General features: G+C 39.1%; 2 protein-coding genes across 3 annotated transcripts; one reads left to right on the top strand and one right to left on the bottom strand.

Annotated features, from left to right (window-relative positions):
* Nucleotides 1–438: 438 nt before the first annotated feature.
* fam219aa (family with sequence similarity 219 member Aa) lies at nucleotides 439–9,332 on the bottom strand. Of its 2 annotated transcripts, none has more exons than XM_005918629.3 (6): nucleotides 9,023–9,332; nucleotides 4,829–4,925; nucleotides 4,161–4,254; nucleotides 3,394–3,474; nucleotides 1,729–1,804; nucleotides 439–1,291 (listed from the first exon to the last, which is right to left on the bottom strand). In XM_005918629.3, exons 1-6 carry the CDS (start codon nucleotides 9,080–9,082, stop codon nucleotides 1,133–1,135), a joined length of 567 nt encoding a protein of 188 aa, XP_005918691.1. In that variant the 5' UTR covers nucleotides 9,083–9,332; the 3' UTR covers nucleotides 439–1,132. The 2 variants fall into 2 exon arrangements, with proteins under 2 accessions (XP_005918691.1, XP_005918692.1); XM_005918630.3 differs by having other exon boundaries at nucleotides 1,750–1,804; nucleotides 9,023–9,326.
* A 297-nt stretch (nucleotides 9,333–9,629) lies between these two features.
* On the top strand, nucleotides 9,630–26,218 carry dnai1.2 (dynein, axonemal, intermediate chain 1, paralog 2). Its single transcript, XM_005918627.3, has 20 exons — nucleotides 9,630–9,871; nucleotides 10,014–10,073; nucleotides 10,197–10,295; nucleotides 10,476–10,556; nucleotides 10,850–10,976; nucleotides 11,805–11,860; nucleotides 11,969–12,124; nucleotides 12,276–12,335; nucleotides 12,456–12,581; nucleotides 12,983–13,067; nucleotides 13,192–13,309; nucleotides 13,417–13,460; nucleotides 13,625–13,872; nucleotides 14,085–14,174; nucleotides 14,335–14,422; nucleotides 14,555–14,634; nucleotides 17,643–17,791; nucleotides 19,578–19,677; nucleotides 22,730–22,915; nucleotides 25,967–26,218. Exons 1-20 carry the CDS (start codon nucleotides 9,833–9,835, stop codon nucleotides 26,066–26,068), a joined length of 2,094 nt encoding a protein of 697 aa, XP_005918689.1. The 5' UTR covers nucleotides 9,630–9,832; the 3' UTR covers nucleotides 26,069–26,218.
* The last annotated feature ends 1,036 nt before the right edge of the window (nucleotides 26,219–27,254 follow it).

The raw sequence follows: 27,254 nt of genomic DNA, 5'->3' as shown, positions 1-27,254 counted from the left end.
CAAGCATTATGAGATCACTTCAACATGCTTCAGAACCCTGTATGTGTGACCAACACTACATCCCTACCAATGTATTTCCCATTTCCAAGCCCTTTTCTTTCTACTACTTTCCTAAGTTTATGTGAACCGTCACTGAGGGAGGCTAATGCAGACAAACACACTTTAAGTACACATTTACTCGCTGAGCTGACACTATACGGTTTCACTAGATTTACTGATATTACAGTATGTGAACCTAAATGAGATTAACTATGTTTCTGAAAGCACATTAATGTCTCCTCAGCACAAGGATGTGCTAAGGGCTCAATAAAAACGGATAAATTATCTGCACAGGCTGGTCATCTGGGCACAGTGTTAACAGGCAACATGCATTTTTCTGCTTCTTTTTTTTTTTTTTTTAAACTAAATATAAAACAACGGCCCAGTACAATCTTTGTGTTAAAGATAAACATGTAAAAGAAAAAATAAATAAAAAGAAAGGAATCTGGATTACTACTTTATTATAGCATTAGTGTTTTATCGGCAGCTGGATGATTTAGCACGGTGTTCCTGGGCTTAATCGCACACATCATGTTTGACACATATATACACAGGAAGACAAAGCAGACTGGCTGAAAGAAAAGAAAAAGAAAAACAATGGCCACTACAAAGCTTCCGATCTCTTCTTGTCCTTTGTGTACATCAGTAGAAGAAGTCATCTGCTTGGATGGGCGGATGACGCGGTAATAACAACCTGTCACCATCACACGTATTTTGGTTGAGTTCCTGTCATTTTACAGTTTTTTTTCTTCACCAGCGTTGCACCATCGCGGTCTGTTTAAGCCAGAAAATCCACAAGCATGAGATGGAAGTTCAAACAAAGTCGTGTGTTTCTCTTAGAGGTAATGTTTCTGCCATCAGTCGAGTCCCTTTTGAACCAACAATGCAGAAGTAAGATGCACAGATCCTACCATAGGAGGAACATGCACAGATACTGTACATATTCAATTTTCGCATTTATAAACCCTTGGTTGTTGTTTTTTTCCCTTTGTGCCTTTGCCAGCCTTTAATTTTTCTTCCTCTGTTGCCACTCTGGTCAGTTGTTGGCCTCAGTACAGGTGGCATGGAGGAGACTGTGTAGGTGGGGTTAGTGCTACTGGATTTGACAGGCTGTGGAGGGAGCAGCCTGGCAGCACATACAAGTGGGGTTGACTGCTTTAGGAGGGATCAGATCCAGATCCTCATCATCAGGAATCTCATCAAGTCGGTAACCGTCCTTCAGGAGCTGGATGTTCAGGTCCTGGTTGATCTGCTGTGAAACCCGAAGAAACAAGTATCAGGCATCAACTTTCTATGCTGATTCTAGAAATATATAGCATAGATCAATAGAGAGAAAATAAATCTTTGTAGTCTAAATTAATAAAAAGACACACAAAGCAGAAATATAGCAGAGTACAGAGAACTTACTAATGTAATGGCTTGAGTCAAGAACCCCAAAAATATAAATAATTTATATATTTATTCTACTCTAAGTGGAAGAAATGAAAAGGAACAAATCTATCCGGATGACAATTATGGAGAAGTCATTACAGGTGAGTGTGAGTGAAAGATCGAAGACGCCAGTGTACACTTGAATGGACGCACATACGCACAGACATCTGGTGTGACAAAGGAAGTGTGTGATCACATGGCGGTTTTCGTGATTTCACCACACGATGCTGTGAAACAATATAATATGTGTATAAATACCTGGTCCCTCAGACATCTCACCTCGGCTGAGGAATATCCTGATGAGGAGTATCTGGACATGTCAAAGTCATCGTCACTGCAAGACACGACATCAGTGGTTAGACATTAAAAATGGGGTGGGGGTGAGGGTGGGGGGGCGTCGATGAAACAGTAAGTTGTAGTGATAATGAAATAGTGGGAATTGAAGCCGGTCGCAGCGGTTGCAGTAACAAAACAAAACTCAGTCCACTGATTCATGACTGCCCGTATCACATTTACAGCCTCTATCGGGGTTATTTATTCTCCAGATAAAGATATTTAAATTTTAAGACTTGCAAACCTCCACAGTTCCACTAGAAACTCAGAAGCTATTATCCAACATAATGCATGCAGTTTACACTACCTGAGCAGCACTTCTCTTTGAAAAGGGATTATATTAATTAAAGGTGTTATATTCATCTTTCAAAGAAAATCTGAATGTAACCTTTGAAGGGAAACACAAAGTGGTGAAATTTCCAAACTACTGGACCTCACGGAAACATTTTTTCCTAGTTTCATGTTAAACACTCTTAGTTAAGACAAAGCTGTCGTAAATCGCTTATTACAGCCTGATGAATGTCACTCATGCACGATGAGATATGCGCTCATGAGATCTGATCATTAGCATAACCAACGCCTCCATAACTACTCTATATTTAGCAGAGTCAGTGGAGGCTTTAGAGGACCAGAAACTATTAAAAATGTGTGTTTGATCAGGGCTGTAGTGAGAAAAAGGAACTAAAAGTGTTAATTAGAATGCGATACAACATCTTTGGTAAGTGGTCCGTGACTAACATGAAATTTATCAAATGACGGAGATAAGAAATAACAGAATATTATAGCCTGCATTAGGTTGTGTTAAAGTGTTGAGTGATGCTGGACAAACAACAGCAGAACGACTGTGAGGCATTTGGCTGAGAGACTTTTAGGAAAAATGACTGTATCATGTATGTGGCAATGAAAAAATATGTAATTAAAAATAGTAAATTAAATTTTCTTTCATTTCTGTATCATATTTAAGCTCAAAATGTATTCAGACAAAGGTTTTGTCTATTTTTGTCCTGTTGCCTTCGTAGAGAAAGATGATATAGAGATATAGAGAGAGTAAAACAGGGAGACATTGAGTGAAGGACGTGTACATGAATCTAAAATGTGAACAATGAACAAATGGGCATCCCGCGAGGCTATGAGTCAGAGAAAGCTTGTCAGACAGAGTATATGATGCGATACATGATGTAAGCTTTGTTGGCTATCAGAGAGCTCGTTTTACAAGAGCGGGTTTGCCACATGTAGCAACACAAGGGGGTGCGAAGGGTGGGACTCATCTGTGTCAAATACTGTCCTGCTGGCACAGGGTGGATGTGAGCGCTCTCTTTGAGCTGCTTTTGCCTGTCCAAATCCTCACCCCGCTATCCTCTAATCCGGAGCCCTGGGAGAGGCTTTGCCCCTTTTTAGGATACCGGCTGTTAGGGACTCTCTCAAGTTACTCTTTGGATTAATATGCCGACGTGACAGAGAAAGGCCTACAAAAAATACAAGTTCTACAAGGCAGTTGTATTTTTAGCTCATCTGCACTCTTCCTAAAAATCTGTCTGTAAAAAAAAATGATTTTAATTAAGTCGACGTGACAACATGTACGGTACCTACCTGTCTGTGTCCAGCGCTACCAGAGGCTTCTCATCTGGGCTCTGGTCTAAGGAGGAGTAGCCTTTGTTTGGCACCACCAGCCTTCAAAAGAGAATGGAGAAGAGCACACTTCTATATTAGAAGTCAACTTAAAAAAAGCAATCAGCACATGTCCTTCACATTTGTGAAGAAATCTAACACAACATTACCTGCAATACCTGCAAATGTAAAAGTCATAGAATCAAATAACAGCATTTGATATTTGTGATATGTATGCCATTCATCCACCATCCATGCCATTCATTTCCCCCTAAAATGAGGCTAATCTGTAGCTTTCCAACTGCAGGCAGTGCCAGATTATCTTTCTGCCTGAGAGAATGTGGGTTAAGATCAGTGGGTAGCCTTTCTTATAGTTCCACTAATCCACCAGAGAGTGGGATTAAGCAGATGCGACAGTAATACTGCGGGTTGCACTTGTTTCACTCACAATGTTTTAACACTTGTATCAGCCTTCCCACTCACAAACCACCAAATTTGCTTTTGCTAAAAAGCCCTATTGCATTCTGCTATAGCATTAAGGAGTCTGATGGCATCCCAAGCAGCCCTGCAGCAAATAAAGCCTTTTCAGAGGACGCACAGTCCTCATGTTTTGCATTTCAGGCGCTTTGAGTTTCAGACCTGAATGGGGAACTGAAGATAGAAAAAAATGCTAATGAGCGCAAAGTGTAACATTTGTGGCTGAGCGGGTCAGAATAACAGAGAAACAAACAGGCAGTGGAAGCCGCTACCTTGTCCTGGCATTCTTCTTGGGTTGTTGATTGACAGGACTTCCCACGGTGCCATTCTTCACCGATCCCTTCCTGGCAAGGTCCCTCTGTTTCTCTGGGCAACCACAGGATGTGAGGTCATCAGTAAATGCACCAATTAAGCTAAAAACACTGGCATTGTTCCTTGACTGTTTTTTTTTTTTTTTTAAATCGAGTTTCCTGTTTTCATGTCAAAATTGCTTTATCCAAATGCAGCCTATATAATACAGTATGCCACAGTGTAGCGAACCAAGGCTACTGTGCGGTGCAAGGTCATTTTAATATGGCATCTATTAGGACTGTCCCATATCAGCCAAGTTTTGATTGGTTGTTTAGCCACAAAAAAAGAAAAAAACATCAAGGTCAACAAGAAGAAGTGGCAACACACACAGCATCCGTTAGACAGCTGGTCTCTGAAGTTATTAGACAGTAAGAAAGACTGAAAATAATAAGGAAAATAATTTCATTGACATCCAGTATAGATAAGAAATATCACATGGTGCTTGATGTTTATGGCCTCATGTTGACTTTGGATGACACAGCAAAGCAAACCTGCATACTGTGGTATCCCACAGCAAAGGTAATTGATTTCTAAATGATAAACATGAAGACATGTCATGCATTGATTTGCAGTGTGTTGACTACAATACCTATTTGGACCTGCAGCGGCGAGGGCTTGTAGTTCATGGCCACACTTTCTCCCTTAGTGTCAGGCTCTGCCTCTGAGGTGGAAGATGCTGCGGGGTCCTAGAGAAAAAGAAAGATGTGTTAGGTTGTGTTTCTTTATTTACAACTGGCATTTAACTCTTTACTGTAGAGGTATGTGAGACTGAACAAAGTCCAGTCAACTCACTCAGACGAGAGTGATTGTCTGATTTATTACTAACCAACAAAGCTGGCAAATCAGCCTGCTTTAGAACCTACTCGGGTAAAGCACCCTGGAAAGTTTCCTGCAGCCTTCTATCGCTGCTTGGATTGTAGCATCAATAGGCTTGAGTGTTCGGCCTATGTTAGCAGCTCTCTCTTTCATGTGTGAGCAAGTGGTGATTGCATGGGGAGTTGGCTGTGGGAGAACAGAGGGGGTTGCTGTTGAAGCCACGCTTTCACCAGATTGAGAGAGGGGAGCTAGGCCGCACTTGGCCTCCTCTCCTCACAGAGCTGCACATTATGTTGATCCCACAGGCCTCCCCTTGTTGCGCTGTGTGGGACTCAGCGGGCCACATGAACGAAGGCTACCAGGCATTTGGCTTTCGATAACTTTGAATACTCTCCAGAGAAACGGGTGCTATATTTAAAAAAGGCTTTAAGCAAATAAATATCTGGAGCTGAAATTTGACACTTTAAGTTACAAAATTCATACCAGTGGTGTCTGAAATAGCGTATGCTCCCTGTCTGAATATGCTATGACAATTTAAAATGAATAAGTAGTGGTGGATGGCTAAAACACTTACAGTACTATACCAGTTCAGGTCAATTCTAAAAGACAAATAGAGCTGATCTGTAATCATTTAGCAGAGACAGTAAATAGATTACTGTTCCTCTCGGAGAGGACATGATGCTGCGTTTTGCAATTGTAAAGAATGCAAACCAGAACCGCACCAAAATGTAATGGGTTAATATTTTTAGAATTGCTGAATAATAAAAGAGATGCTTTGCAGTTACATATCAGTCTGTTTATGGGTGAAAAAAGCTGAGTAAGCAGACAGTGCTGGCAATTATGTAACATTAGATAAGATAAACCTATTGTGCCTCATTTAAGGAGCACAGTATTCATCTACAAATTATATACAGCGAACAGTTTTGCATTTACAGTAAACACGTCTGCATTTTATTTATATATTATGCACTCTGTGCCAGTTGGACATGTAGAGCTCCAAGGACAGTAGAGCAAAGTCGATGATCTTCTGTGCTGTGTTGACGACTCTCTGGATTGCTGTCTTTTCCTGAGCAGTGCAGCTGGCAAACCTCACTGGGATGTAGCATGCCAGTGCACTTTCAATAGAGCATCTACAGAAAGACAAACAGCAGCTCTGTCCTCTGACAAGTTACAATTATGACCTCAAGAAAAAGATAAGCTGAAAGATAAAAAGCTATTTTCAACAAGTGACCCATAGCAGGTAGCTCTGCATGTTTGATTGAGGAGTTTTTACACTGGATGCCCTTCCTGACACAACTCCAAACGGGATTTGTGTCTCCTCCCAGGATCAAACCAGGGATCTTTCACATATTAGACAAATGTGAAACAAGTGCAACCCAATGTGCTACGGAGCCACCCGCAATGTATGTTAGATCCAAATTCCAAACAACTGTAAAACAGAGCAGTTTGTGTGTGCATTTTCAGCAGCGCAACCATTAAAACCAAAAAAAAAAAAATCATGAAAACTGCAATAGTGGATACAATACACACATTAAAGGAGGTTGTGAAATCACAGCACACAGATGAGGTATTCCCACCATAACAAGCACAAATATCTTCTGTTCTGTGACAGGCCCGTCCTCAGGCTTACCCACTGGATTTTTACTTTGCTTCTTCGTGCTTTCCTTCCACTACAGAAAGATGCTGTGATGTTGTACGGTCACACCGCCTGTCAAATAAATCCTTTTGAAATTTTTCAGCAGAGCCTGCCAGTGAATAATGAATAGGATTCGGTATTAAGCTGTTTGTGACAGAAATTCCTGCCACTTCTTAAAAAATAGGACAGCACAATTACAGACGGCAAGTAGCAGGTACCCACGATAAGCAAGTTAAAACAGGCCCTGGAATATGACAACCCAGAACACCTTGTATTAGGTAGAAAGTTGGCCCAAAGAATTGAATTTAACATTTCCAAACCCAAATGATAATCAAGCCATTGTGGAGGATATTAGGTGGCAATGAGATGCAATGAGATGATATTAAATTGAACTAGACCTTATAAAACATGCATTAAGAGCATAGATATTCCCCAAAGACCCTGTATTGACTGCTGACAACTACTGATGAAAGATTAAAGGATGATCTATGACACTATATTTATTTATATGTATGACAATAAAACATGGGCCATCGGCCTGACCTTCATCATGCATTCGCATACACATTCATTCACTCTGTCGTCCTGCTTGCAACCTCTTTTCTACCTGTGATGATGAAGTGTCACAAGGTTGCTGACACGGCATAAGCACCAAGCGATTGCTAGGATTATGCATCACGGCCATCCACTAGCCAATAGCAGCTAAGACTGATACATCAGGTGGCCTTTAAAACAACTGAATGCTTTCCTTATGCAAGGCAGTGATGACTATATTGCTGTCTCAGTGCGTTGCAGGGAAATCTTCCATAAATAGATGTAGCCTACAGTAATCACTGTCAGATGTTCTTGTGCTGAAGAGCATAAAAGGGAAGTTCTCAGGGAAGTTGCTTTTTTTCCCACTGAAAGAAAAAATATCATATAGAAAAGGAATTAAACAGCTCAAACTTGAGTATTAATCTGATTTATTTGTGTGAAACAGAGTCCTGACAAAGAGGCAGGTGCCATGAGCATTCAAGCATCCCATTCACAATGAAGTTATTAGCATTAAAATGCACAGCCATATGTGGCTCAGTGGCTGAGATCGTGAGCTGAACTATAAAATAATATTTTTAAACCCACATCGCCTTTTACAGTTGAAAGATGAAAAGGAATACACAATGTGATTTCAAGACTTTTAGGGCACGTGCTGACCAACGCCACTGTATGCACAGCCTAAGCAGGGCCATCTCTGATTCAGCTTCACAAGGAAACCTCTCTGGATCAAACACGAGTGCAGACGGATCTGATCTTAACACAGCAAGGTGATCGCTGCTGCACAAAGCAAACGAGACTTTGTGAGGGAAGCCTGTTCTTGTGTGATTTCCTCAGGGGTAGTAAGGCTGGAAAAGCACGGGTATAATGTGAACAGTATGACTTGGAGCACTGCTTTTGCCTAACCCCCTGAGGCAGACGCTTAAAAAGAAAAAAAAAGAAAAAAGGGCAGCTGTTTGAGGCTGCTTTGTTTCACATGTGAAGAAGAAGGCTTCTGTGTTAGTAATATCTGGCAGTGATGTACTGTTGATATAAAAGCACTTAAAAATGAACGCAAAACTGAACGCAGGGAATGAGGCCAGTTGTTCAATTTGTCAATAGTGACCACGACTTATTTCAAATCTAGAGAGAGAGAAACATTATAAGCAGAAGGAAACGGTAATGACGTGAGTTGCTGGTGCTGAAGTAAATCCATTTCAATTTTTTCTGACAGGTCTCGAAACTTGTCAGTGGGTAAAATATGCAGGGACTATCCTCTTACTTTGGGCCTGCTCGAGCCAACTATTACCACACTTCAGTCCGCAGTATGGGTATGGATTCACGCGATCATTTGGACTCACCCATCCCGACCCAAATAAGACGTCACCAAATGACGAAATGTGAAAACAGTGAGCTGTGTCAGCTATTGATGTAAACAAGCGCATACTGACGTGAATTTGAAAGAATCACGATTTCTGCAAAGTGCGCAGTTTAATTGCTTTGAGAGAAAAAAGTAACGGCTTGTTCATCTATCATTTATTACATGTAATGCTAATATATTTATCGTACAGAGAAACCAACAGACGCGTTCCTTTCCTTTCCATCTATAGATGGTCGATTTACACCCATCCCACAGAGCCAGCTTGTCCCAGAGCTCCAAATTTTTATCGGCTAGCTCAGAGGCAGATTACATGACACGGCTATCACTATAAAAACACACAGGCGACACTAAAACTTGCCCTTTTGCCTACATTATAAATTGATTTGCATGAGATTTGTATTTTGTTTTTTGGGTGGGGGGATTTGTCTTTCGTCTCTTACCAGAGGCTGTGTCTCTCCGTTAACTGGAGGCACTTGGAACCTGTCGATTTCTTCCATCATTTTGCCAAAGCGTCGCAGAAAACGATGCAGGGGTTTAAGCTGTACGTCGAATGTACTCGAACTATGCCAGGTTTATGGTGGTCGGCAGTCGGCATCCTTCGTTAATCAGCATGATAGCTGCTCGTTTTCTTCCATCCTGACAGAGGTGACTCGACAGCAAAACAGCAGTACCGCCCCACTTCCGGGTCTATAAATTATTCAGGCAAAACCGTCCAATCAGAGATGAGATCCCCACTGGAAATGCGCCGTGAACCAAATTCGTTTTTTCAGTTAGAATTGCAAAGACAAGCATACGTCCGTTTTTGTGTTTTTTGTTTTGTTTTGTTTTGGGGGGATTTTGGAGGGGGAAGGGGGTTTGTTTGATTTTTTTTAATTTAATATAAAAATACACTTGTTTCCTTTCCATAATAAACTCTCCTTATTTAGTATAGTTATGTCAAAAGCATTCAGACCACATTTTTTTTTCCTTTAGCTGATAAAATTAGAATAATACTGCTAAAATAGTTCAATAATAAAAATGTTCAACTGTTGTCTGAGGCTGAACGCATCCAGCAGTCTCCGGCTCTGCGCCAACCAAAACTGGTTGTCTTGACAACCTATATACAGCAGCAGGCTACTAGCAGACAGCCCCTTGTTCTTTCTTTCTTTTCTATTCTTTTTTTTTTTTAGCTTTTAACTCGTTTAATTTTGTTTTGTTTTTCCCTTTTTTCTTTCGAACTTTCTAAACTAGCTTTAAAAATCAAATTGAAAATGCCGGTGCCTAACAACAACGCAGCGTTTGCAAGGAAGGTAAACGTCAGCTCAGTTTAGCTGGCCTGAATTAGCTAACTAGAATATTCATGGTGTAGCTTCACGGATAAGTAAAGCAATTGTTAAGGACCTACTGTAATATAACCCACCGTATAGTTGATTGTTGGTTATTTTCGCACAGGGGTCAAACGTTCAGAAGGTACCTGGAGCAAAGTCAACGAAAGCTGCCACTAAGAAAAAGGTGGGTGTGTTTATTGGATAGGTTTTGGCGTTTGGGTGACGGAAAGAGAAGAGTGATGAATATACTATATCATAACATAATGTGATTTTTATTCATAAATGTCTACTCTATGCAACGTTACAGGATGAGGAAGAGGCTGTGGAGACGGGGACTGGATGGGAGGAGTGGTCTCAGGGGAAAGCCCTTGTGAGGCCTCCAGATCAGATGGAGCTTACTGAGGCTGTAAGAGAAGGATGGAAATACTAATTTCTCAGGTTTAAGACAACCATGTGGGCTGAACTGAAGAAATTTGCGCAGACTTTGATGCTGTTCTTTATCATTCAGTGCCTATATTAAAATTGTTAGCTATAATTAAATTAATTGTCCTTGTGTTAAGGATCTCTCTATGTTGATAATGAATAGGAGCTGAAGGAGGACATCACAAGGATTTTGACTGCAAACAACCCACACGCCCCTCAAAATATTGTCCGCTACAGTGTCAAGGTAAAGAAGCTAGATCCAGATGGAAAAATCAAAATCACCATTTATAGATGCAATGAAAGTATACAAAATACAGATTAAGATGTGGACTGTAGACTGATAATTGCTTCACTGTGAGCCTCTTACGTTTAGCATAAGAATAACTTGTTTGCCGCAAATGTTATTTGTTTCATCTCAAATAATTTGATACAATCTATGCAGGTAGTCCCCATGCATTCGCTTCTCCTCTCTCTTTTAATTTATAACCAGACTAAACAAGCACATTTCGTGATATTTTTCTTTCGGGTTTCTCTCAGGAGCGTTCCTACAAGCCTATCAATGTTGTGGATCAGATGGCGGTTCACTGTGTTTTAGAGGGCAGCCTTGTGCATCAAGACTCTGAAGAGGCTCGTAAACTTAGGGTCAAGGAAGGCTTAGCTCAAGGTATTTACTGAAACATCCTACAATAGAGGATAATATGTATAGATTTTGCTCTACTTTATATATATGATATATAAGATAAGTCAAAAAGTCTTTAACCACCCTGTATTTCTTTATATTTTGCAAGGGGAAAAAGACATTAATTGAACATTTATTGAAAAGGAAATGGAAATACATTATATACATATAGTAAATATAGCAGTAGTAGTAGTAGCTGTAGTAAAAACAATACTGTATTTAGTACAGTATAGTAATGGACTTCATACATACATATCATCATACATAGTGATGACGATGTCACCAAAAACTTTAAAACTGGGATTCATTACTCTATAAAACCTGTTTCCACTGATTTTTAATGCAGTTCTTGTATAAGTTGCTCCCCAGTTCCCTTGTGTTGTTAAAATGGCTTCTTGACACTTTCCACTTGTCCAGTTTTCTCTGATTTTTTAAGGACACACTGCACACTATGCTGAGATATGGCAAGTTTTTAGCTCATACCTCTTTTGGAAAATATTGCTTAAAACCAATTTAAAAACTTATAAGAAAGTCTGGCTCATTGAAAAACAAAATATAAAGAAATGAGGGTTGCTTAAGGCTTTCACTCTGTAGTCAAAAAAACAAACAAACCCAAAAACTAATGATTTATTCTCAGAATTTGTTTTTGTTGCCTGTAGTGTTATATTTTCCCCTCTGTTGTAGTTGACACTTGATGCCTCAAGGTGTCGCTTTTGCCTTGCAACATAAAATGTGAGAAATACCCTGTTTCGCAAAAAGTGAGATCCCAATAGTGAGATATCAGAGATATAATAGATTTTTTTATGTGTCTAGAGATTGCAACAGTTGATGCCACAGCAGAGTCTGAAGAGGAGAAAGCAGAAGCCTCGGTGAAAAATTTTTATAAAATAAATCTTTTCCTAAACTTAACTCTTTAAAGCGTAAATTAGTCAAAGTTTGACTTGCGCTACAAATGTCTGTTTGTTGGTTTTCCACAGGTTAATCCTATAGTGGATGGAGGGGATGTAGAGGAAACTGGCGATGAGGACAGACCAGACAGTGCTGTCTCCAGAATCAACAAGAAAGAGCCAAAAGTGACTAACCAGTTTAACTTCAGTAATCGAGCCTCTCAGACTCTCAATAATCCAATGAGGGTAGGTAGGAGAGGCAAAGCCAGTATTTTGTGCAATGGTTGAAGTATTTGCTTTTAATAATAAAGTGCATTAAAAACAGTTTCAATGAGTAGATAGAGAGATTAACATAAACTCAAAAGTTTCAGTGAAGTCATTCTTAATTTCCTTGCAGGATAGAATCTGCCAGACTGAACCTCCTCCACGAAGCAGCTTCTCTGCTACTGCTAATCAGGTACTGGATTCCCTGATGTGATCAAAGGATATGTTTAGGCCACATTTGTTTTCTCTCTGTTGAGCATCAGCGAATATTTGTTCCCCTATCATTTGATGCTAATAACTCTGTTATTGGCAGTGGGAGATCTATGATGCATACGTGCAGGAGCTGCAGAAACAAGAGAAAAACAAAGAGAAGCAGAAAGGCATGCACTCACAAAAAGATAATGGCAAAAGCAAAAAGGTGATGCTGATGGAGACTCAGGTAAGTTGACGACTGAAAAACTTTACAGCCTAAACTCAACATGCATCTAATATTTGTATTTTAGCACATTTACATTTAATATGGTTTACACATTCATTTAACAATCAAAAAATCTGGGAGGTGACACAAGGTCCTTAGGGATTTTTTCAGGAAGGGCATCCGCTGCCACGGTAACCCTTTGGGAATAAAGGAGCAGACAAAAGTTGCTTTATCTTGCTGCCATACAAACCATGTATATAACACCATATTAATGCATTACTAAGGGTTTTCACTGAGCTACTCATAAAACAAAATCACTAAATGACACCATAATTTTTATGTTCTCATAATAGTCATGTTTATTGTTTATTGCATGCTTTTGCAATGTTTTCATCCAGTGTAATGTCACATTTCTGTTATAGAGTGAAGATGTCACCAAATGGACCATGGCATCAAAGATCCTTGAACGAACGATCAGTCAGAATACATTTGATGACATAGCACAAGGTTTGTTTTGTTATCGTACATAACAGATAAAGAACAATGAACTACAGCCTGATTTCATAATCAAGCAAGGACATTCTCATCTCTTTTCTTCTCCTCTAATTTCTCTCCTTCTATACCGTTTCAGATTTTAAATACTTTGAGGATGCCTCTGATGAGTTTAGGGAGCAGGAGGGAACCCTTCTCCCCTTGTGGAAGTTTCAATATGACAAAGCCAAGACACTGTCTGTCACTGCCCTCTGCTGGTAGGTTGACTCACTGGCTCTAGAACGTTACCTCAGAGAGATGACTGGATTTCAATGATTGTTTGTTTCCTCTGCTGGCATGATACTGAGTCACCTGTCCTTAACAGGAATAATAAATATCAGGACCTTTTTGCTGTGGGATTGGGATCATGTAAGTTCAAAGGCAGAGAGCTGTTAGTAAGCACCTCATCTGTCACCGTCTTAGACAACTTAAATTTATCTAAATTGTGTTTTCTTTCTTTTTTAAACAAATGCTGTAAATTAATAATCTATCTTTTTTTGCAAACCACTCACTTGTGTCCCTCTCTTGGCCAGACAACTTCAGTAGACAGGGATGTGGCATGCTTCTCTTCTACTCGCTGAAAAACCCTGCCTTCCCAGAGTACATCTACCCCACCAGTTCTGGTGTCATGTGCCTCGACATTCATGCACAGCATTCCCACCTGGTGGCAGTGGGCTTCTACGATGGCTGTGTGGCTGTCTACAGCTTGAAGGAGGAGGGACAGGAGCCTGTTTACAAGAGTACAGCCAAGACTGGCAAGCACACAGATCCTGTCTGGCAGGTGCGAGTGGATGGCATGACAGTGGTGGATAGGGTGACAGAAATTCAGGATGTGTGCACTGTTCAGTCTAATTTCTGTCACATCTTTGCTTACTTTGTGTCCACTTATGCATTTTGCCATTTTGAGAGCTGAAAATAGCACTGAGAACAACCTACTTTCACTCATGTCATTCATGCTACTGCAACCCAATACAGTGTACTTTTTTTTTCTAGGTCCGCTGGCAGAGTGATGATATGGACAACAACCACAATTTCTATTCTGTGTCGTCTGATGGCCGAGTTGTGTCCTGGACACTCGTCAAGGTTAGCCGAGGAGATATACATTTTGTTGCCGTATTATATCTGTAGCTTGCACTCAAATTAGGTTCAAATTTCTCATGTGCACTGCACAAAAGCAGTTTGCTTTGGCTTTTGTATTTGTATATATCTAAGGAAGAATCACTGTGTGTTTACATGATTGCAGAATGAGCTGGTTTTCACAGACATCATCAGACTGACACTGAGTGGTGCAGTTTCTGAGGGCACAGAAGGTGCACAGGCTCCCAGCATTGGTAAAGCTTCACTCAAATATAGTTGTTACTGTATTGATGGTAAAAGAATGCAACATTCTTTCAGTCTAGTATATCAGGGTGGTGTCTGTAATAACGTGTCTAAATAAGGTCCTTAACGTTCTTTTTTCACAGCGTCTGGTACATCATTCGACTTCCACAAACAGATTGACTACATGTTCCTAGTTGGAACAGAGGAGGGAAAAATACACAAGGTATGTATCAAGGATTTCATGCAGGTTTTGTAGCCACATGGCTAAATCCAAGAAAAAGGCCAGATTTTGTTCACTGGTAAATGTGACCTGCTTAAAACATTGTTTAGAGAGCTGTGTGCGTGCCAACCTTGTCAGTGCTCCAAGATAATGATTGTTGAATGAAAATGACACTTCCTTCCAGATTCTCACCAGAATCACACTAGAGAAGGACTTTGGTCACAGTTACTGGAGAGGTGTTGATGGGCGCACAAGCTAGTAAACAACGGTCTGGAAAAAGGTTGCGATGAAAACTAGAAAAGGGCAATTCTCCATTTTACAACCCACATAACATGTTTCAGTAAAACTACTTCAAGATAATAAGAGGTAAAAATCAAATTTTCATCTAATCGCCATATTAATAATAATCAGTGTATTATGTTTTGTAACGAATAAAAATAAATATATTCTTATTAACATTAATCTTTTATGGCACTCCCTTGGTTTTTATGTTAAAAGGGTTACATATTAAGCATCACCTTTTTGCATGGTTATTGTTTAGAAACACCATGCTTTGGAAATTGCGTATTGTTACATTGACCATAAAAGTAACACCCATTACTATAAAATTGCTCAGTTCTTACCACAAAGCAGATTCAGACACAGATATTAACCTAAAACTGACAAAATAGCTTTAGAATTATTCAGCTCATTTAACTATTTTAAAGAGCCATAGCAGTGGTTTTCATTAGGTATGAATCAGTAAACGTACACATTATAGCTGTGTGCGTCTATAATGCATACATTATAATTCATATGAAAATCAGATTATAAACCTTATTGCTAAACAAAGTTTATATGCATAGATGAAGGCATTCTAAAGTATTGTAATACGTGCTACACCCTGCTATCATTCTGATCAAAGGTTGTGGTAATTTAGTTTATCTTGCTGTTGTCTGTCTGTACAACCCTTAAGGATAATCATGGCTTTACACCATCTGCCCCTATCTGTTCTGAAGCATGGTTTCTCATTTTGTTCTTGGTACACTTGGTGCTCAGGAGTAAACAACTAGACATTTGAACATGCAATTTGTTTTGTGACGATTGGGAACTTCATAGACTTAATTTTAAGCAGTTAATGTCTCTCCTTAAGAAGAGGCTCTCTGTCCTCTTCAGACAGTTTAAGTAGTTTTGGGCTAACTGCCTCTTTCCTCTGTCCTCTATGCTGTTCCCCTGCATGGTTTGGTTGCTATAGGACATTTGCCCCCCGAATGTGAGGTGAGCTCCACTGGCAGGGGTATGAACCACTGCAGGTGGCCAGTCATCCAGGTGAAAAATATAGTGTTAAATAAATTAAATGAATGATTCTTGTTGATTTTTGTAGGGAAAATAAATACAAGTTTTCTGATGCAATCTTTCTCATTATAATTTTATTCAGTTTAACTTTGGTTTCGAAGGTTTCTACCCATTGCCCGTAAAAGGCTGATGGAGTATTGTCATCACCCCACCAGGCGGGCAGGTGGCGTGGACACCTAAGTTTGTGAATGTGATAACTTGAGAACAAGGTGACATAATGTCGGAGCTTCAAACTGATATCATAGGTGCATCTACTAAAAATTATGAGTTTGAGAGGTCAGAGGTCACCTTTTTTGAAAATCTTGTGAATGCGATAATTTCAAAACCCATAACCCTGAAGGTGGGAGATGAACATTTTTTGGCTTGGAACCACAGTTTTAGGACATCAGTAAAATGTTTTCTCAGTTTGAAACTGTTTTTTCAGTTTTCCTGGACCCTGATATTCATTTATTAGCACAGAACTGTTTAAACACTTTAGATATTAAAGCAAAGAGCAAAAGATGATGAAAATTAACATAGTGGGAAGTATCTCACATTGCCATAAAGAGAATGCAGTGTGATCATGTATGAGGATAATTTGTCATTTCTCTGTAATTACTCACACAGGCTTGTTCCCATGTTGTTCAGAAGACAGCATTGTAAAATCAAATTATTTATGATAATAAATTATTAACATTTGATCCTGAGTTTGATCCTGATCCATAAGTAAAACCAGCCATTAATTTAATGTACTAGCTGGCTGTGTTGTACTTTGACTTGATTGAATTTTTTTTACAAATTATAATACGAACAATAAGTATATACATAATTATATCCTCTACATTTTGGTCTGTACACCATGTTTCTCACCTTCCTCTCTTTGCAGACTTGCCAAAAAAAAACATGGCCTGTATGATAAAATATGTTCTGTCTCCTCAAGCTTCAAAGGTGCAGAGCCCCAGAAGAGGACAGATTACAAATCTTTCACTTAGCTGCAGGTCAACAAACAATCTACCAGCGCTCAGAAATTCAACAGTTTTACCAACACCCTATGAAGCTGGTTTTATCCCAGATTGTCTAACCTGTCCTGTCTATAAATCTGCTGCTATTCGGCTCTTTTTAAATTCTGTTCTGTCAATGCCAAACATTGAAAATCTAAAAGGTAATTCAAAGTTGAGCTAAAGTGAATTGTAATTATTACTCTAGATTAAAACAAGCTATTGTACTTGAAAGACTTTTTATATTAGCTGTCAGTGAAAAACTCTACCCAGATATGTAAAATATTCTCAAAGAAATATTCAATTTTAGGTTTTTCATAATTTCATTTTAGAAATGTAGCTCAAGTCATGGACATGTTGAAATATCTTGACAAACATGGAGGTACAGACTCTTCACATGTTAAATACATTGGAGACACCAATCAGGTATATGAGTCCTTAAAACTACCACTTTTGAGTAAGGAAATGTTTACATTTTAACAAAATCAAAATATTAAAATTATTGGCTTTAATTAGATACCTTTATAGTAATGCAGTAAGTTGTTTTGTAGTTGTCTTCTGACTATTCAACAATCCTTCAGCACAGTCTTGTTATTCAAACTTTGGTATCTGAAGTTGGTGATGTCAGACAATGAAAATACTACATTTTATTTATACCGTATATGTGGCCCAAATTAAGACTTTGCCTTCTTTTCTCAGTGCTCTAAGACTTACTCAAGCCAGTTTCTGGAGACCTACGGTGCCCACAGCATGGCGGTGGATACCGTAAAGTGGAACTACTTCCATCCAAAGGTTTTCGTCTCTTGTAGTTCAGACTGGACTGTCAAAATCTGGGACCATACCATCAAGTAAGACTCAAACAAAGTAATACTGTGAAAGATACTTGCACCAGCTGTAAATATGACATCATTTGCACTGTAGACACTTTACACACTGTGTCTGATCTACTGGGCTTTACGGAGAATAATTTGAAAAATATCAAGTGATGCCTTGTTGATGCCAGAAGAACGAACAGTAACTCAAACAATCACTCACCCGTCACAACCAAGTTATTTGCAGTTGATGCAGATGGGCTACAGCAGCAGAAGAACACACCTCATGACACTTCTGTCGCCTAACAGCAGGAAACTGAAGACGACATGATAATAATATCATTCATCCTCATTCTTCTTCTAGCTGAAGGAAAATATATGAGACATTCTTTTGTTTAACAGGAAACATATGTTGCATTTAGTTATAGAGTAGCAGTACAAGTAAAATCTTTATGTCATCATCCTTAGCAACTCTACTAATTCGCTTAAAAATATCTATCTGTGTCTATTCAGTGAAGAAGGAAAAGGTAATTATCAGTCCTACAAGCTTTTTGTATTGCATATTAGTCTTTATTACCTCCTTATAGCCATCATGGCCCAGCATCATTTCCTGACTTTATTTGACTAATCCAAAGTGCCTCCCACGACTTGCCAACACAGGCTGCTTGAATGAATAATGATAGTAATCATCAGCCCATTATTAGAGATAGGGCTTTCAAGTATGATTTGCAATAAAGTACCCTAAAGATACAAGGGACATTGTTTTCTGGAGAAAAAAGATATGGCTAAAACAACTTTTCGTAAACTCTACCACATAGGTGGGAGGTGTGGGAGCCCTGCTTTTGCTGAGGCTCATCTATCCTGTGAAACTGTCAGAGATGTCATTAGCTATTCCCAAATGAACTGAGGTCCTTGTCGCTATATAAATGTGATGCATCAAGTCTATTAATCACATAAAAAGTCTGCAAAATATGCACTTTTGTAATTAACAACTTGGATGAAAACCTTGAATCCTGGTAGCTCTGCCTCTTCATTTACAGGAGTGTGCAGTACTATTCAGCTGTAAACAAACATCTCATAAATGACTCTGTGTCAGATTTATTAACAATTTGCACCTTATTTTATACATATTCTACACCTAGCCATGTGTATGTTGTGCATCGAAGACTCACAACAGATTTACACTCATTGTGTCTGTCACCTAGGTAAAGTAATCAGTTACAACGGCTTCTACAAACAATGGCGAGAGAGCATCCTTTTTAGTTCCACCAGCAACGCATATTACTTCCTGCCGTAGTAAATCAAACAACAGTTACCCACATGCTGCATGCGCAAATTGTTTTAACGTGTTAGCAAAGTTACAACCTATAAAAGTGTTACTTACTTTTTGCTCACTTTCACAGACACATGCACACGCTCTCTTTCTTCTCAATATTTAAACAAGACCTGCAGGTACCCAGTTCCAACTCTTAGAAATATCTCATTGCATGATCTTTTTTCCGGTAGTGTTCCACAAGTTAATAATGAGGAGAAATGGTGTGAAGCAACCTTCTGTTTGATGTCCATACATTTTCTCTGACTGGCCCTGATTAGGCATCGGTGTCTGGAAACAGGTGGATCATAGAAATAAAGTTCTGCTTTATGTTACGAAACCAATTTGTTCTTTATGGCAACAGGTCATACCTTTACACTGAGAGTCTTTCTCTCTGTAGACTCTAACAAGTAAGTGTTCTTGTTTAAATTTTATAGACATGTTGTGTCTCATGCGGTATACTGAAAGTCATATTTCCCTCTCTGATATAATGTTTCGATGTTTTTCCAGCACTCCAATGTTCGTCTTTGACCTACAAGCAGCGGTTGGGGATGTTGCCTGGTCTCCATACTCGTCCACTGTATTTGCTGCTGTAACAACAGATGGAACAGTAAGAGTCTCTCTACATTATTTCCTAAATTTTGCAACCCGCAGCATGAGCCTAATAGATTTTGCATGTTTTGGCCCAAGAAATACTCGTCTAAACTACAGTGTGTGGATTATCCTCAGATTTATCAAGAATGCTTAATTGATAGGACTAGAAAAATGTAGATATCACAACTGTGTCAAGCTAATTGATTAACAGTGTGGTTACATATGAAATATAATATATTCATAGTTTAGAGTTGCAGAGAATGAGAACACAACCAGTAACCAAAAGCTTGTCTGAAAACTGTGATTGCAGCCACCACACGTGCTGCTTACCTGAAGTCCCTTTTTAGACTTGCACTTCTTTCCTTTAATTCAATGGCATTTGAACCTGTCAGCTGTCATCAGGTAGATGTGAAGGTTACGTATGTTCGAAACAGATTGACAAAGCCAATAACGTTAGTTATCCCATGTCTCAAGCTTGACACTTTCCAAACTGAACATGTGAAATAACAAACAGCAGCACCAGCTACCACCTGCCACCCACTTTATTATTATCCTCATAATATAGTTATAGACTCAGTTGGCTAAGCCCTCGGCCTAGCCTCAGGCAATCAAGTTTGTTCAAACACAGCTTCATGTAGCAAAAGCGCTTCCTGCTCTCCCAGTAGTTATTGATTTCAGCCAAAAGTAATTTCACTGGATGCTGTGCTGCTTATCTCCACATATTTTCTTAGTATGGCTGCAAGCTGTCCCCATCTGTTTGTCTTCACAGCCTGCGCCACATTATAAAAGTCCAGAGTGTTGTGTCTGACACATTTCCTGTCCAGCGTGCCAGTGTGAAGTCGAGTGAGAGTGACAGGGAGGAAATGAGAGATGAGCAATTTGAGAGACACCTTATGTGGTAGTGTGTGCATGTGTGTCTCGTCCTCTCCAGTGCCAGGATTCGGTCACAATATGCCCTGTAGTATGCCCACTATCATAATTATGCAAATGATTTTACATCCAAGCCCAAGTCTTGATCAGACATTTACGTGAGAAACCATCCATTTTCACACCAAATTCACAATTTGTAATCTTAGTTATACATATTGCTACTTGTGGGAGCAATGCATATATCAACACTTTAATTGTTTAATTGTAAATATCTTCTATGAACAAAGATATCTAGAACGTTTGTGATTCTTGGTTATTTTAGCCTTTAAAACTGGATCAAAGGCTATTTTTAACCATTTAAAAAACTCATTTTAAGTTCATGAGTTGGCATATATTTCACATAATATCTGTTCTTTAGAAACCAGAAGTGCCAAGATTGTAATTTACCATTTTTTCCCAGTGTGCTGAGCTCAAAATTGAATGGATCTGGTTAGACTGGTTTTAGGGATGCTTTGGCATAAACAGCTCTACATATTTGATGATTACTGAGTATGCAGGCACTAATATTTCAGACTTTAAAGAATGACAAAATAACAGCAGAATCACATTCACTGTTGGGTTCTCAGCGCGTGATGTTAATCGGCATAATCTTCCCTAGGATACCAGTCTCCTTGCAGTACATTTGCAATTTTCTGTGACAAGTGTCTGATTAGCCTTGAGTGACTCAGCATGAGTTGTGTCCTCCCTGACGTGTATATACTGTTGATGACAACCTGACCTGCTGCTGTTGTCTCCACACTATAAAATGTCAGGCACTGTGTGTGTGTGTGTGTGTGTGTGTGTGTGTGTGTGTGTGTGTGTGTGTGTGTGTGTGTGTTTGAGAGAGAGAGAGAGAGGGAGAGAGAGAGAGCATGTGTGCGTACTTGCTTGTGTGCATGGGTTCATAAGGATAATGACTTGCCTGGCGGGCTGAGGTGTAAGAATGACACAGACTTGTGTGGTGCAAACAAATATCTCTTCGCTCTATCTGTCCCTGCCTCTCCATCTGAGCCGACTGTCAGGGAAATAAAGTGTCAGCATGAAATAATAAAAAGTCCAGACTCATCTGCACATTATTAGCCTTCAAGTCCATATTTGCTTCCCGTGCATTTGCTGTTAACCTTTTGCACACAGACTGCTGCATCTTTTTATTTAGCATAACTTTTGTGGAACTTTTGGATTGCCATCAAAAATGTTGGATTGGATTGCCAAATGTTAAGGTCAAGTGAAAAAAAAGTGATGTAATTGTCAATGCAACTTAAGTGAAGTTTGCTCTGAGGCATTTTAGTCCTTTGCACATTTGATTTCATTACCACCGAGTCTGCAATGAAATGATTACAGTGGTTAAGCTATTAAACTATTAAAAATCCTTATTACATAAAGCTTTGTTCTCTCCAGTATAGGTTTGGCACTTTAGAAGTATAAATTCATCACAGTAAAATGTCTCTCTGCTTCAAGTTCTTGCATGAATTACAGATGTAGTCTGTGCCCTGCAATCAGGCATGACTAATGTTACATTAGTGCTTAAATGTGAACAGCAAAAACACCGTAGTTAATGGCTGCAGTGACAAGAGGTTGCAGAAAGTCACCATGCCCTGGTGGAGTATGATGATTGGTTACAAATTATGACTATGACACTTTGTGTGTAACTGATGCACACAGACAGTGTGAATCCAAGTGATCCACGCACAGTCATCTTTCTGATAAAAGGAGTGGGCTGCGCTTTGCAGTGGAATCGTCTAAAATGCACTCAAACAGAAAGAAATCTGTGATCTGGTTTCTTCTGGATAACAATGGCTGTAAACTCATTGGTATGTTGGACCTGCCAACACAGTGCACAAAACACACATGCTCATGTGGACAGCAATGCACACTCACTGAATTACTAGGAACACCCTTCCTTTCACCAGATGGTCAGTCTTGCCTCCCTGCAGAGAACTGTGCACCACCACAAAGAAGAAACACATGCAGGCCTTACTTACTTGAAATATCTGAATACTTCCTATTGTTGTTCTCAGTTTATGAGATGTGGGTTTGTTGCACATACAAACATTGTTGTTTTGGTCTACCACTGAAATGTAAGTCAATTAATCAGAGGGTCACAACTATTAAAAGATTGATAAATCTGTACCACTGGTATGATCGCTCCTCTTTTTCAGGTTCATGTTTTTGACCTGAGCGTCAACAAATACGAGGCGATCTGCCAGCAGCTGGTGGTGGACAAAAAGAAGACCAAGCTGACCCACGTCGAGTTTAATCCCATCCATCCTGTCATCATAGTGGGTGATGACCGAGGCTATGTCACCAGCTTCAAACTCTCTCCTAACCTCCGCAAGAAGCCGAAGGTTAGAGTCTTAACAAGCTTACCGCACCATTCACGACTTCCACTTGTTCCACATCAATTAAAGCAAATCAAATGATTCATTCAGTCCAGTGTCCTGACCCCGAGCTAATTTTACTAAATAGCAAGTCTCTCCCACCCCCACCCTCCATTAGCATTACTAATTGCCTTTGTTGCTTTTTTCCCTTTATATTTATCCCAGTTAACAATTAGCCTCATTGTGTAGTGTTCTTAGTAAATGAATGAGTGTATGAAAAGCTACAATATAAAAGAAAGCTTACAGCATTTTTTTTCTGTGCTCTGAGTTTGGGATTTTAAAATGGTGAGGGCATAGAGTGCTAAAACATTACGGAGAAAATGAAGAGTAAAAAAGTATTTTTTACTCTTCATTTTTGTATTTTTAAACTTGTAGCTATGAAATAAATCAAAAATTGACTTTGGTCAACTCACAATTTATAAGTCCCTGAAGACGCTGTTGCCACTTATGCTAATGGTTAATGGGCTGTGGAGTAATCACATCACTCTGTCTGAACATAAAAGAAACCGGGTGGCACGCTGAGTCACAACACTTTAATCAGGACACATTTAAAGTCAGCCCTACAGCCTCTCTATTCTTCCTGTGCATTGTTCACAATGGTGCATGTAAAATAGAATAAATTCTAATGACCAGTGTAATATGCATGCTGCATTATACATGGTATCGCCAAAACACAAACAGGTCCCTTTCACCTGCCCGCATAAACACGGTTTATAAAAGTACAGCATAATAAGGCATGTACACACATACACACACTCACAACACTGCCTCATTAGCGACCTAAGACCGTAGCCCTAAAGCATACAATTGGGGAATAATTGCTCAGTTCAGCACCAGTGACAGGGCTCAGAGCAATTTGGAAGCTACTGAAGCAAATAAGTATAAGACAGTAACACCCACAGTTAATATTATCAATAATATATCTTGTAAAATTCATATCTTAGCCTACCAAAACTATAAATATACCCAAAAGTGGTCTAGCCAAACTAGCCAATGTGTTGTACTTACCAATTGTAAGGGTTTCTATAAAGTAGATCATAGTCTTGGCGCTAGTACTTTAAACCAGTCCAACCCTTCTGTTATCTTTTAGTGCTCTTCTCTTCTCCCCAGTTTCTAAGTCATTGTTTGGACATTCCAGAATGAACTGCAGCTTTTAGTGTCCAAAATAGAAAATATGCAATGCACATCTCAGCAATAAACAGTCACTAACTAGACAGCATTACATACAATTGTTGTACTGTCCAGTAGATTCTGCCGTGGTACTCAGTGAGTCCATTAACATCAAATGACCCTGTGTATGTTCAGTACAACACACTGTTTAGCTGTTTTCGACATGAATGCGTTCATCTCATCTCAGCCTCCTACTTTCATGCCCACAAATCAGTGATGGGTCGATCATAAAAGTCGCATTATGAAGTATTTTATGACTTATCGTTATTGCCTCTTAAATAAAACTTCCATATTAAAATTTAGTTTTCTACATAATTTGTGTAGCATTGCCAAAAAATGAGAAGACATCAAATGGAAGGCCTTACAGTAAATGGAGAAAATTAGTACACATTCATATTATACACAGACAAGTCTGCCGTTTTATGTTTTTGGAAAATAACCAGAAAAATAAGTATTTGGAAAAATAAATCCAGATACATTCAATTTGAGACAAAACCTTTATGACTGAGATCAGTTTTGAAGCTTTATTCACTTTGAGTTTAGCCTTTCACTCTGCTCTGTGAAAACTCATCACTGCCCAGATATATTATCTTGAGATATGATGGTCTTTCTTCAGAGGAACACCTTTGACTATTTCAAATGTCAAAATAGCCACACCGAAATATACAGCAAATATATTTTTTCCAGGGTTAAATTGAGGCGTTAGCTGCTCAGCTGTCATTTTTCACTATGTTCAGTTATGACTAGTTCTAGAAATATTCACTGTATCCCACCTACATACAGATACGTTAAATAGTACAGCACATACATTTTTTTGCTTTTAATATTAACAGTGTTTGAGTTGGTAAACAAATTGTCAAACGTCTTACTGTTTTCTTTTAGTAAGATGAAAAGTTCACACGAGATGCTTCGCTTCAGAATTGATTACATAGTTATTTCCATAGGTTTTTGAAAAATGACACTTTTTAAATATAATTTTTATATAAATTTAATACAAAGTCCTCCATTTTCATCATTTCATACTCTTTTTTTATTTAAAATACCACAGCACTTTAGAAGGCTTGAACTTCATCGCAACACAGAGGTTTGCAACAGGGTGTAGTCAATACCTGCAGGGGATGGCCTAATCAACAAATGTCCTTTTTTATTGAATATAATGATTTGGATGAAGTAATATCTAATGTGGATTGGTAGTTACAGTGTAACAGATGGATACACGTATATCATTGGTTAATACATACTGCTGCATCTGCTCATTAATGTGCCCACATGCCATTCTATTTTTACCTGTGGCTTTTTGAGGTTTATTCTGTTGGGCCTCTTAAATCAAAGCCGTATTAAGTATGAGTAAAGCCTGTAAAAATTGTAGAGGAGCTTTGATAAGTTCTAATAAATATCCTCTCACAGAAGTGAAATTAACTCCTGCAGCAAAATAGAACTAAAGCTGTGCCATATTATATCGCTCTTAAGAGGCTGTGCTTTACTACACCCAGGAGGATTTAATGTCATCTCACCATAACTTTGGAAGATGGCTTTGAATTTGCCCTTTAGGCAGTAGCTCTGTGTCTCCATAGCAGATTTCACTATATTCAATAGACTAACATAAAATCTCTGCTACTTTTGACCCTGCATCCATTTCAATTTTTGTCTGCTTTTATTATCTTGCCCTCCTTTTTAACTCCCTGCTGGGTTTGTGGTTTCCCACAGTGCTTGGTAAGTATAAGGTCAAGTAATTTCTCATCTGTACGCGTGTGTGTGTGTGTGTGTGTGTGTGTGTGTGTGTGTGTGTGTGTGTGTGTGTGTGTGTGTGTGTGCGTGTGTGTGTGTGTGTGTGTGTAATGTCTATAGGCCAAGAAAGGTCATGAGCTGCCTAAGGGACCAGAAGTGGAGGTAGCGAAAATGGAGAAGCTCCTCAGCCTGCTAAGAGAACCAGACCAAAACTCAGGTTAAGGTGGTCACCTTGGTTTCTAAGCCAAACACAAATAGAGTGTTTCATTGCCGTTCATGAAAAACACTTATTTTGTTCACACTATTCAGTAAACATCACATGACAACAAACCGATATGTATATGTTTATTAAAATGTGTTCTTCCAGCTTAAGTTAAGATGTCCATCATTTATTCATAATCACATCATATTTGTTGTTGAAATTGCTGTTCTTGGTGCACATTAACCAGGCATTATGATTTGTCTGACCTCCTCTGCAGGCATGTATAACGCTCATTTCATATGTATGGTACAAGTTAATTAAGCTAAATAGCAAGGGGGAAAGTCACAGCATTGGACAGGGAGATAAATTACCCTACTAGACTGGGCACTTGTGGACCACATCCAAACAACTGGCACACATAGTCCTGGGCACCGTTCCAGGGATGGTAGCCTTTTAATGTTCCATCTACTGAATGGTTTCTGCCTTTATTTTTTGTTTTCATTCCTCTCATTCTTAATGATCTGCAGTAAAGCGCCGCCCAGTGCTCTAATGCTCACCTGGAATAACATTTTGCTCTTTGTCTCCCAAGCTCTTTTTCTTTCTGTCTTTCTGCCATAGAGAGTTCCTTTATCCTTTGGGTCTAGATGTGATCACATCCAGCAATTTCTCCCTTATGAGTAATTCATTACATTACAATTTCTCCAAGTGTGGTTGGAGAACGCTGCCTGATCATCTCATGTTTGCAGATGTGTAATAAATGAGAGTGCCCGTGTTGTAGTAATGAGAATGTGGCTGCAGTTATACAGTTATGTTGTTATTGCAGTAATAGGAAGCATAAAGGGTGGAAGCTTGGCTAAAGCACTGCCAGGTTTGCTTATTTTCAGCTTTCTGGGTTCTTGCAGCTGCGTGTATAACACATGAGGATTATATGGAAGTGTGGTCAAGTCTTTAGGGAGAGCACTTCTACTACAAAGGTCATAAATTCACTGAATCTTCGCTAGCATGTCCAGAAAATAATTTCACCCTTAGGGCACTGACTTTTAAGCATCATTATTACGTGATATTCAGCAAGTTTCTGGAATATGTGGTAATTAATTGTTGATCAGTTAATCAGTGATTCATTCAACCTCAATATATTTATGTATTTATATAATATCTAATATATGTTTAAAGATATGAACTTCTTTGTTTTCTGACTTTCTCTAA

The sequence above is a fragment of the Haplochromis burtoni genome, unplaced genomic scaffold, assembly GCF_018398535.1.
Source record: "Haplochromis burtoni strain Fernald_Lab_line unplaced genomic scaffold, NCSU_Asbu1 Contig_32, whole genome shotgun sequence".
Taxonomy (NCBI): Eukaryota; Metazoa; Chordata; class Actinopteri; order Cichliformes; family Cichlidae; genus Haplochromis; species Haplochromis burtoni.
This window is presented reverse-complemented; position numbering and strand designations above follow the sequence as displayed.

Coding starts and splice junctions, on each gene's coding strand:
- fam219aa (XM_005918629.3), bottom strand. CDS start 9,082: ATGATGGAAGAAATCGACAGGTTCCAAGTGCCTCCAGTTAACGGAGAG. Junction 1,805..3,393: donor GTAGCGCTGGACACAGACAG/GTAGGTACCGTA, acceptor CGTGTCTTGCAG/TGACGATGACTTTGACATGT. Junction 1,292..1,728: donor TGAGATGTCTGAGGGACCAG/GTATTTATACAC, acceptor CGGGTTTCACAG/CAGATCAACCAGGACCTGAA.
- dnai1.2 (XM_005918627.3), top strand. CDS start 9,833: ATGCCGGTGCCTAACAACAACGCAGCGTTTGCAAGGAAG. Junction 13,873..14,084: donor ACACAGATCCTGTCTGGCAG/GTGCGAGTGGAT, acceptor TTTTTTTTCTAG/GTCCGCTGGCAGAGTGATGA. Junction 19,678..22,729: donor CTGTAACAACAGATGGAACA/GTAAGAGTCTCT, acceptor CCTCTTTTTCAG/GTTCATGTTTTTGACCTGAG.